At 38.7% G+C, this 12,565-nt stretch overlaps 2 protein-coding genes across 2 annotated transcripts; both read left to right on the top strand.

Annotated features, from left to right (window-relative positions):
- The first annotated feature begins 6,491 nt into the window (after positions 1 to 6,491).
- On the top strand, positions 6,492 to 7,145 carry LOC117137476 (phenoloxidase-activating factor 2-like). The gene has a single exon (XM_033298954.1). It carries the CDS (start codon positions 6,492 to 6,494, stop codon positions 7,143 to 7,145), a length of 654 nt encoding a protein of 217 aa, XP_033154845.1.
- A 1,284-nt stretch (positions 7,146 to 8,429) lies between these two features.
- On the top strand, positions 8,430 to 9,631 carry LOC117144481. The gene has a single exon (XM_033309663.1). The coding sequence runs from the start codon at positions 8,491 to 8,493 to the stop codon at positions 9,379 to 9,381; it is 891 nt and encodes a 296-aa protein (XP_033165554.1). The 5' UTR covers positions 8,430 to 8,490; the 3' UTR covers positions 9,382 to 9,631.
- Positions 9,632 to 12,565: the final 2,934 nt, after the last annotated feature.

The raw sequence follows: 12,565 nt of genomic DNA, 5'->3' as shown, positions 1-12,565 counted from the left end.
ACGAACTCACATCGATGACTGACAAGGAGCGAGATTCTAGTTCCCTAACTGCAATCCAAAACAAGTAAACTGAGAAAAAACCAAGTCAATGTATTCTATTTAGCAGGCACAACATACGATTTCAAGGTTTCGTGGACATGTTGACTACATATGCATTTTTCTTTGGATTTGTTTGTGTTATTAGGGAACTCAATTTGCCTTTTAAAAATAAACAAGAAAGGGGTAAACTGTTTCCTCCGTGTGCATGCTCTTCTAATCGTACTCATTGGATTCCCAGCTCCCTCCTGACGAGATTCTGATGACCGTGTCCTTTCTAATGAAAATCGAACAGTCTATATCAAGGAGTTACCATTGAGGCGTTTCAAGATGCCTTTGGTTTTAAAGATCCATGTTATCGTTGCACTCAGTGGAAATGAAACGATATAAGAAAGTAACTAATTTAAAAGGAACGTGTCGCTTAAATCAGAAAATCACCAATCATGGAATATAAAAACGGAACTTAAAGCAGTAGCCCTTGAAAACTGTCAAGCTGGAATTCTACATATTTTATGTCCATTTCCTCCTGACCTCTAATTAAAATCCTGGCGCCAGGCCTTAACCCTTTTTAGGCGCCTCGAACACAAGTTTGCCCACCGAAAGTGTTTAGTTGTGAAAAAAATGTGCTTAAGAATTTATGTTGAGAAAAGTTCTGTCGCCTTCAAAGTAATCCAAACTCTTCGTGCGTCTTTACCAAAAAAGTTTATCGTAGTTTTCGTAGAGGCCTATCTCTTTAAAGTTTCACCTGCCCAGATAAAGTCGCAAACTTTTGCGTTCATTTCAAAATTAATTAAACGTTTAAGACTGGCCCGGCGCCACTCTTGAATAAGTAAAGTTCGTAGATATTTCGATTGGCGAAGGACAATGGCAACATTTAATTGGGGTTCTCGATAATAATTGGCCACAAGCGGCTTAAGGTGTACTCACGAACATTTTTGCCGGCATCCTTAAGCTCGGAGACTGGAAAATTCAGCACCAAATCCATGGAGCTTTTTGTGTGAAGGGACTTTGGTCAACTTATCGCCGAGAACAACGTATACTTATATATATAAGTTTATACTTACGCTGGTATTACGTTTTCTCACCCTTCTAAGGCAGTTTTCTTTGTCACAGACTAAGCGGCTTAAACAATGAACTTTATTTTGTCTGCGATTGATATCATTTCTGCCAGACTCATAAGCCAATAAATAGTAATAAATATAAATAGCCCACGGGTGATGAAGTTCAGTTGCAGGCCGATAAGGGACTTATCGGAAAATGTGTATGTGGAAAAAAATATACCCGCTTATAAATAAATTAGTTGATTGTGAAGAAGTTGAGTCACACATTTTAAAGAAAAAGTTTATAAAAAACAAACCTCACAACTGTACTTATTTAGAGAAATATTTTGTGATAACTGTTGCAAAGCAAATACCAGTCTCTATTTATTGTTGAGGGCAACCACTTTTAGTAAACATCAGAAATAGTCTGAAACCATATCTATAAAGGCCATTGGGCATTCAGAACAGCAGGATTTACGCCAACATGCGACTAATTAGCCGGCTCTTGCATTATTAAGCCGGCCGAAAACATAATAGGTATAATCAGAGGACTGAGCCAAATCAAACCATAAAATTAAACTGCAAGCTCATCGAAATGTTCATACATGAACTCGGCCATGCAGTTTGATTGATAAACCCCATGTAGGGCTGAAACTGGATATAATGAAGTAACCCGAACCCCGATTCGGAACCCCTCCGACCAATCGACAACACTTCATGCAATTTGCAGCAAATCAAACTAAACATCGTATGCGTATACTCAATATTGGTGTGCCAGGCTTGTGTGTTTTGCAAATAGTTTGCGCAGATTTTAGCAGTAAAATAAATTGTTCCAATTTATGCTGGAAATGGTAGCGTTTGGATTTCGAGGGAAGGGAGGGCCTAAGTGGGAATAACCCACGGCAACTATCGGAAAACTGTTTCAAATAAATACAATGTAATTATTGAGCCGTACAATGCACTCATACACGCATCTATCCATTCACATACACATGCAATCAGGAATTTCGTAATTATATTTGGGAAGCTGTTAATCACAAAATGCGCGGCCTATGCAAATATCACATCCAGGTAAGCCGTAGCCTTGAACAGAAGCCACAATCTGAATAATATATGCCCTTTAATAAGAGACTAATGGTCCTGATATTTTCCAAATTCGAATCAATTAATTTATAATGTAGTAATAATATATATATACACTTTTTGTTTTATTTTTGTGATAATTAACACTTTGCTTTAATTTTAAAACTTTTTTTAATATATGTTATAGAATTTATGTCCTTTAGAAGTTAAACAATTTATTACAAAGTGGTATAACCTATTTAAAATCTACTTGGAGTAGAGAAACAAAGTGTCGTGCTACAAACTTTTAACCGACAACGCTTGTGTTTGCATAAATATTTTATCACTTTATTATACGAAGTCCAATACAGAGTTTTGGCACTTTAGCTGTGGCAATTTGCATATGGTGGGCTAGCGCAGTGGCTTGCATATACGGAAATTAACCAAATACGCCGCTGATTTGTTGAAAATTCTGTTAATTTATTTGTTTATTGAATATAGACGCCGGCGTTCGAGGGCCTCGTTCGCATATATGTAAACATATGGCATAATAAGTGACCGTATGCAAATTACGATGCCACCTTTATACACATGGATTCCATGTTTGCAGCATGCCACTCATTCGTTTATTTGCCGCTGGCCCCTGTCAACATTGTGACAGCAAGCTTACACGCGTAAAAATTTTAATTAGAAAATCTGTAAAAATATATCAAGCATTTTCACACACTTTGCAGAGCTCCGGCAAGAACCAATATATCAATTGTTTGCTGATGTTTGACAAGGAGTCAATGTGATGCCCATATGCTAACAGAATATATTTATGATGCAAATATATGCTAGTTAATAAACACAAATTAAGTCCAATAATATTTTAATTCCCACGATCAGAACACGTGACTTAGGCACTAATTTAAGCCCCCTGATTAATTCAATATCCATGCCAATTATATCCAAAGTCAATTGGCCAAAAATCCCTCGACTCATTGGGTCGATGAAGCGTTCTGCGACGAGAATTAAGCCCCAGATGCCAAAAGGTGTGAATGGGTTATCATTGGCGTTAAGGACTTGCCACGCCCATGGCACGCCCTCTGCGAAATTCCTCCCCTGGGCGGCGTACGGATAATATTGCTGATGCTCTTGCGATGCTGCCGCAAAATTCAATCAATATAATTGCAACACTTTAGCAAAGGACTTTGCCAGGATCACACACACAGGCGCACACATACGTATGCCCCACATATACGACATGAACTTCAATTCACCCACACATGCACACTTCTTAACTGTGAATGTAACCAAGGCAAATTGCGTAAACAATGTAAAGCGTTTCAAATTTATACGTCGGACCCAAAAACTTGCCCCAAAGGAACCGGCGACAACAGCAACTGATGACGAGCTAAAAAAGGAGTAAAAGGACCCAAACATAAACCAGAAAACGTGTGCGTGTGTGTAGAGGTAAGTGGCAAATGTAGAAAGAGACGACATTCGTGTATTTTCACCCAGAAGTTTATGCACTTAATTAAGCCCCAGCTACTATACAGCATACACCCGAGAAAGGTTCACTGACATAAATCAACGCAAAGGTGTGCTCAATCATACAAAAAGTAAATTAACCATGCACATGATTTAAAAGGTACATTTTACAATTCTATTTTTACACTCATCGCTTGCAGGTTTTACGAGTAGAAACTAATACGATTATGGTTGAAAGTATATTCTCTACTTAATGAATTAAGAATACCTTCTCTACTTATTAAATTAAGAATACCTTTTGAACTTAACTTGTTAATAAATTAATTATTGGTTGCGAATTTTAAGCTTATTCCCTATTATTTTTCTTTCAGTATTGCGTTTTTTAAACCAATTAGTCAATTAGTAAAATGTAATGCAATCGATTTTTACAGTGCATATAGAATAGAAGTAGACACAACAACTATGTTGAGTGGAACGCAGATAGAGGTCCTCGAGTACATCCGCCTTAAGGTCCCTGGAACAAAGTTTGCCATTTCGTTGGGTGGGCGTAAAATGTGTCGCAGAATTACTCAAAACTCGAACTCAACTTTTCACCCACACACATGCATGGCGAGGAAAGGATGTGGAAAGTGCGGTGAACTTGTACCCACAGCTGTGACTTTGAAAATACATTCAATCATTTTCTGAAAGTTTTCCCGGATACGTATTTTATTTATAGTTTTCAGCGGAGAGAACGGCCATCTTCTTTCTCCCAACTAAATACAATTAAATTTATATTTATCAATCAACCATGCACAATTTATGCTTTGTTTACTTCAAAATAAGGTTAACAGTCTAATTTGCTTAATGGTCCCAGGTCACTATGCGTTTCACGCCTAATTAATACAACCAATTGGTATAATTTTTGTGGCTGTCAGCATTAAATTAATTTCATATTTAGCGAATAATATTTATACTCGTGAAATATAAAATGCCCAATGCAAGTGACACACCCAGCGGAGCTAACAAAAACAAAATTGGCTTTATTATGCAACAATAAGAAGTAATTAGCAGGTTAAGAGAATTGAAAATTAAGCAAATACAAAACTGCAATACAATGCAAAGCAGTCAACAAATTTTATTTTAAGAAAAGCATACTCGTTTTGTTCTCGGTTCTTTATAATAATTATTAGTAATTAAAATGAATACGTTCACAATAAGTATGTGATTTTAGGCACCAAATATGTTCTTATTGTTACTTAGACCACTGAAAAAAATAAGCTTGTATATATTTTGTTTCGACGTGAAGCACGTCAATGAAGTTACCCATCGTTGTGATTAAAACGTAATCCAATTCGAAACTCCGAAATTCAGTATGCACTTTATTAGATTTGCTCGCTCAGCGTTTTGCTTATGAAATCCCCCATTGCTGATTAGAGAAAGCGAATCTCACGTACGGCGCATTCGCCTTGAACCCCCTGTGAAAGTGGTGTTCCTGCCAGTGATATTATTTTCTTATTCTTATATAAATCCATTTGAAATGCAACTTTTGCGCTAACGCATAAATCTTCAGAACAAATTGCAAACATGGTGGGCAGGGGCTGGAATGGCCTGAAAAGAAGGCAGCAAAGCGTAGCTGCGAAGCAGTCGAAGCATGTGTTGTGCCACTCCATATACATATACACACAGATGTGTACTATATAAAAGTGTGTATCCAGATGCTTGTTTGTATATATATTGTCGCAACATCAGTCAGGATTAGTTGTAGAACTTTACCAGTACGACTAGTGGCCCCATCTTGTTTGCCATGCTGTAACCGTCACGCAGAACGCTCCAACATGCTGCCAGTTGTACCGCCCATAACCCATAGCCCAGCGCTCTCACTCACTTCCCACTTTCCACCCAAAACAGCCACCCAACCAACCCTCCACCCAGCCGCTGCTGGTAGCCTTGTCCTTGTGTTGTGTCTTGTCTTGTTGAAGTTTTCTGCACTGACGTTGTTGTAACTGGCTTTGGCTGTTTGTCTTGTCTATTCCATCGGAATGTGTGCCGGGGAAGTTGCTCCCATTTTGTTTGCTTAACTCATTGCCGTTGAAAAGGCCATAGAAATTATTTAGGTAATTGCGCCGAAAGCCCCACTAGATGTAAAATTGAAATGTTTCATAAAAGCATAATTCGAAGACACTCGTAATTATTATATATTTTCCATAGTATTTAAAGCCGGAAAACAAAAGTGCAAGATATTGACATTTAGAGGAACATCTGACATGAAATCAACTCGGCTAATAATCTTTATCAATAATATATATTCTTAATGTGTTAGTAAGCGCCACAAGTTCAAGTATATCCTTTTACTCTTCGAGTAACGAGTATAACAACGATAAATGTAAATAATTGCAAGTGCAATTTTTCTGTTTAACTGCGATTCACGCCTAAAAACCATTCATCAGTCAGCGATTTATATTTTACAGAAATCAGAACGCCTCACTATATGTTTTATTGGAATATCACTCTTTTGCAGCCAGTTTGCATTCCACAAGTAACGAGAACAGATCTCATGTACGGAAAACTTTCTATTTTCTGCCTGCTCCTGGCTGTATATAATTCAGATGCCATTCCTTGCTGGAATTCCAAGGAAAACACATGTGCGGCTCGGCATCTCTGCAGGATCGGCGCAGAAGCAGAACGCCCCGTCATTCAGTTCCGGGATCTAAGCATGGCCTACTGGGAATGTCCTCCTGCAACAATCTGCTGTCGCAAATCGAAAGTGGTAATAGATGTAACATTCATAAAGGTAAACTGGTATTAATAAATAACCAAACGCATTTGAAGGTTCCGAACATCGATCCATCTCGTCCACTTTAATGTGGCTACGTTAACAGTCTAGAGCTGAGCTCCCCAATGAAGAGACATCAATACACAGCCCGAGAGGCGGAAGTGCCATGGACGGTGGCTCTTCTGGATGCTAGAAATCTTGAATATTGGTCTGGCGGCTCCCTAATTGCTCAAGATGTTGTGCTAACAGCGGCTTTTGTCACTGAAAAACTAAACGAATACCAGCTGATTGTAAGGGCTGGCGAATGGGATTTGCTAACCAAACAAGAGCAAGGGGAACATAAGGATGTTTCCATCAGGAAGATTGTGCGACACTATGGCTTCAATCGGACAAATGGAGCCAACAATGTGGCCCTGTTATTTCTCAAAAAGCCGCTGGAGCTAACCCACCATATAAACCCCATTTGTCTGCCGCCACCGAATCGCAACTTTATCTATAACCGTTGCATTGTCAGTGGCTGGGGTAAGAAGAACTTCGAGGACATGGCTTACATGAATGTTCAGAAGAAAATTGATGTGCCCTTGGTGGACAGATCTAGGTGCCAGCGACAACTTCAAGGAATCTTCGACAAGAACTTCTATCTCGACCGCAGTCTGATGTGTGCCGGCGGTGAGATTGGCAAGGATGCGTGCAAAGGCGACGGAGGTTCCCCACTGGCCTGTCCCCCCAAAGTGATCCAAATCGATATGAACAGGTGGGCATCGTCAACTATGGATTAGGATGTGGCACAATATTCCTGCTGTGTACACTGATGTCTCAAAAATGCGGACCTGGATTGACTATCAGATCCGAGAAAACTCAAACGCTTATCAACCACAAAATGCAGATGATGGGGGCAAACTAAGAAAAGAAAACTTTAGAAACTTATAATAGAATTTCGATTCTAAATAAAAGCAAATATTTATTCCTTAATTAGAATAGTGATCCTATTAAAAGGAAATATAAGATTGCCTTATTTAAAAATAAGTATATTTCTAAAACGTTTATCCGTTAGCATTTAATCCCAATATCAACCAACGTGGGATGTTGGGCATTAATTAGCTAATACAGCTAGTTCATATAACAAGCTGCGTTCATCCTGCTACTTTCGGCTAATTGTGGACTTGGGCGGGTCGTTTCATTGATTTATGGCTGCTAATTTCAACGCATGGCGCTCAAAGTATTAAATAATAAACTGTATTCCTGCAGGAGGCTCTCGATCCCGCTGTTTTCCGAATCCCCGCCATAACTCCACCCACAACATCATCTTCATCGGGCTCCTGCTGAGCTGCAGTGTTGCTCGAGATGAGGCGCCATGCAATATGAGACCATAGGAAAGGGCTCCCTTTCTGGTCGCCCGGCAGACTTTACAAGTATTTCCCTCGATTTTATGGGCCAGCTCGGAACTTGGGCGGGAGTTTCCCCGTTCCCACTGGCCGTGTAATGAAATTAAAGGCGTAATGCAATACAGCTGGCAAAGTTTTTGCAGCGGTTATTTCCATGGGTTCTCGTTACTGTTTGCTCTTTTGCCCGCCAGTAGCCGTCGTCGCTTCTCCAGACAGGCATTAAATTTAATTAATATCTTCCGTTTTTTAACAGACTGCGGTCTTCAAAAAATTTGATACCGTTCGCTGTTGTTTCTTGTTTGGTGTGATGAAATTTTTCTGGGGCATCTCTATCTCATCTCTTTCTTTGCGGACTTTTGGAAATATTTTTGGCAAGCCTTTTAAATATTATATGCCCCTTTTTTTTATCATAAGATTGGCAGGTACCTGAATTACAACTTTCGTTTATAGTTTTTTTTTGTTTAAATACACTTTTACATATTTGAAAAACTCGATTAAATTACATAAAATTTATAATTGCGAGAATAAAACTACGATAAATACTTTTTTAATATTTGTAATATAAAAGTCAAATTTTATTCTACTTTGAACATTTAACAACCCAATCAATTGGGCCTTGCTTTTTGATTCAGAATAATTTGACGTGACTGTCAGAATTTCGTTTCTTAATTCAGTGTCACTTTTACATTGCTAGCAAACGGCCGTTTCGAGATAAATAAGTTAAATAAGTTGAAGTAAAATGAGTACAGAAAAGAATTTTATTCCACCAAACAATTCAGCCACTACGGCAACGGCTCGCAAAATCCCCGAAGAGTCTCTATCAATCACTGACCAGCCGGGGGCAACATCAACGCCAACTCATATGACACGCAAACGGCCAAGGCTTTTATCTCTCCAGTTGGATTCTGCATTGTCATTGTCATTGGTGGATCGAGTTCCGCAATCATTCGGGGATATTCGAGGACGAAAGGGTATTCGTGCTAACAGTCCGCGAAAAACTAATCTCCCCAGAACTAGAGCCCCGTATATACTGACTACAACAGAGCGTGTTCCCCCAAGTATAATTCATGGTAGGAATTCTGCTAAGCCACAGATGAGCTGGGGTCATATGAAGACTACAGAAAAAACTTCGGCGAAGATTTTCGAAGAGTCCACAGACACTCAAAACTATACACCCAAAAAGAATGCCAAAATTACGCCAAAAATGACGCAAAAAACGAGGATGATGCAAAATGTTCCAGCTATAAAATCACCAATGAAATCAACAACGTCCTCATCAATAATAAAGCCGAAAACTTCAGCAGAGTCCCAATTGAAATCTCCAACGAAATTATCAATGATGTCAACGAATTCGCCAAATCAGTCGATTAAGTCAAAAAAAAATACTCCTGATGCCCATTTCTTTGGAGAAGTAACCAAAAAGCAAAATGCCACTGAAGAAGATATTTCGGAACCGCCTTCAAAACAGCCTCGTCTACATATTTTGCAAGTCAATTTGGGGTCCCCATTCGCCATGACGCACAGCAAGAAACTTAAAGTAATTGCAGTTGATTTCAATGATAAAAATCAGAAGGCAAAAGAAGCACCTACTGACCAAATCAACACAAGTGAGGAAATCACCGATTCTTAACAAGTTGGGATAGCAAAGTCGGAAGGTTATCGAAGCTTTACTAAAAACAAATATGATTTGAATCGAAACAAATTCTTTTACTAGTTTATTTAAGGAAGTTAATATCAATAGTACACGATCGTTGTTCCTGAATGTTTTTAAATAAAGATTATTATGGATGTAGTCGTATTCATGTTTTTACTTTGCTTTGAATATTGATGTCATATTGAATCAATCATACGCACTGTGTACCCAATGCAGACATCATTTAACATAAACGGAGCTCCGATTGATACACAGGAGGTGAAAATCAGACCCATTGAACCGCAAATGCGACGTCAAGCAATAAAAAAAAATAAAAATATCGATAGTACACGACCGTTCTTAATGGATATTTCTAAATAAAGATTATCAATGCGATGCAGCAGGCCTTAACAACTTATTCCTTTGCCGGGTTCTAGCACTAGACTGATTGCATAATCTACACTTTTGCAGACAATAAAGTTCTTTCAGCGCACTTTGTAAGCTGGCAAAATGCACAGAAATGGCATTATCACGCTGCACACAGCTAATTTGCAAGCAAGGAGGAGGAGGTGGAGGTGGAATATAGCCATAGACGGGTACGGGGTACAAAAAGATCGGCCAAAGAGAAAAGAAAACTGAATTATATTTGCACAATAAACTTGGCAGCCGCCGTCTCTCTATATTATTATTCTGCCAGTTGTTTGTTTGTAGTTGTGTGTTCTCTTGTATCTGTGGGCAATAGTAATAAGATGCAAGCACACCAAGCACAATTTTCCTTTACCACCCGCCGAATGACACTCAAGAAAATAATAGTCCTGGTTAAATTAAAATATAATATTTATGGTAAAACACAAAAGCATTTTTAGATGTATTTGATGTATTTTATGCATGTTGATGATAGAAAAACGCGTTTAAATAATCAATTCCAAAAAGGTGGATATTTTAAAGTATTTTTGGCATGTAAGTACAGGAAATAAAACATTTCCCTAAGTGTGCAATGAAAATGCGGACAAAAAAGGCGCAAGAACTGCGGTTCAATGGGAGAAACACTTTTGGGTTGGGATGGTTTGGTGCATATAAAGAAATTTGCATGGATTTTGAACGTAATAAGCGAAATGTGACTGCAAAATCCAATTTGTAATGAGAAAAGTAGTGCGAATTGTCTGTGTATCTGTGTGGCGCGGTAGCTACAAAAATATTGCAGCATATTTCTAGGCGTATTTATGGGTTGCGCTTAGTTTGCCGTCACATAGCATGATGGTTGTCGTGGGCCAAGAGGGGCGGAGAAGGCGAGGAGGCGTGACAGGGGCTGGGGACTGAGCGCGTGCTAAAATTATGCAATACAATTATGCGAACAGGCCTGCAACTCGGCGCATGCATGTGTGTAGATGTCTGTATGTGTGTGCTCTGCGCTTCGAAACGTGACTTGTTTTTGGTAGGCTTACGCTGGGGATCCCCCAATTTGTTTGCGGCTGCTTCGTGGTGTTTTTCCCCATTTTATGCTGGTCCTGGAACTACAAAGGGATTTGTTTTGAGAGCAATGGATAAGTTTGTGGACCGAAGTGCACAGCTGCACACTGGGAACGCAAAGTTTTTAAACCGTTCCATAATATTTAAAGGCATATTTTAAAATAAAACCTTTTATAATTAGATATTTGGAGATTACATTACATTTCAACTAAAAATCAATCAAAATTGGCTCAAGTAAGTTTTTCTGCTTTATAGAAGGGATATGAATTTGCATGATTCTATTCATTGTGCACAGACATTTAAATTTTGTCTCTCCATTTAAAAATAATTTCCTGCACGCGCTTGAAAGTATGCTATAATTCACACGTAGCACAAACAACTGGCCAGGACCTGCGGTTGCCAAGAAGAACGGGAAAAGGCCTTCCTGTTTACAATTCATAAGCAATTTCGGACTGGCGACAAGGCGAGTCGAGGCTCCCATGTTGGGAAATCAACCTCGGCACCACACGATTTTTAATTATTTTGTTGCATTTTCATTTCAGCTCTGTGTTTTGTTTTGCTTACCCAAATAAACAAGGTCCAATGGTCGCCTGTTTTTCATGGGGAAAAAGAATACGGGCTACTCGAGGATGGCAATGCTCGTTCCTTGACCGTGTATTCTCTGTTGTATAATTACAAAACGTGATTTTCTTTTTGTTTAGTTCTCCTTTATTTTTGGCAGACAACATTTCACGGTTTATGTTAATTTTTTGTCTGTGTTTCTTAGCTTAAATTATTGTGACCTCCTCAAATGGCCAGTTTTGGTTTATTTTTTGTTTTTTTCGGAGGTCTGTGTATTGTCGCAGCTGGTATGCTTCAGAGGTGTCATAAAATAAAAGTTCATAAATATTTACTGCACGTTTTATTAGTTGCTGCCACGTTGACGCCGTTGGCCCAACTCTGAGGTAACTTAAACACATTTAAATTCTATTCTCCTGATATTTTTTAAATATTTAAAATACATAGCGCGCTGTTGTTGAAAAGAAATGTATTTGTAGAAAGCAAAAATTAAACATTGCTTATTTATTTGGCTGGGAATCAAGTTTTAATATAGAATGTTTGCACTTTTTTGCGGTTTTCTACTGTGATTTTTTATTTATTTACTCTAGAACAGTAATGGAGTCGTTCAAACACTCCGACTGTCAATAATTAATTTTAAATAATTGTATAAAAATAAATAAATAAACTAAATAACTAAACAAGAAAATTCCGTATATCAATTTGACTGAAATTTTGATGAAATGTCTACCATTCTAGACTGGATGTAGTCGTATTCGTGTGTTGACTTCGCATTGATGTCAAATTAAATCAATCATACGCACTGTGTACCCAACGCAGACATCATTTAACATAAACGGAGCTCCGATTGATACACAGGAGGTGAAAATCAGACCCATTGAACCGCAAATGCGACGTCAAGCAATTTCATGCCACCGAAAATCTTTCAAAGTTAATTTTCAACACACGAGAAAACAGAGGAGTCAAGACAGCTACTCAGGAACGAGAAAATTGTACGACTTCAAAGCGTCAATAAGCAGACAAATATAGACAAACGGCGATGGGGGAACGTTGTTGGCCAGGTAAGCCGGGTGGGCGCGTCCAATGGAAATGGCCCGGCTGTCTGGCAAACAAGCTGACTGATAACGGAAGCTGGCAATGCACGTGTTTACCT

This window comes from Drosophila mauritiana, chromosome 2L (genome assembly GCF_004382145.1).
Source record: "Drosophila mauritiana strain mau12 chromosome 2L, ASM438214v1, whole genome shotgun sequence".
NCBI lineage: Eukaryota > Metazoa > Arthropoda > Insecta > Diptera > Drosophilidae > Drosophila > Drosophila mauritiana.
Note: the sequence above shows the minus strand (reverse complement) of the source record. Positions and strands in the feature narration are given on the sequence as shown.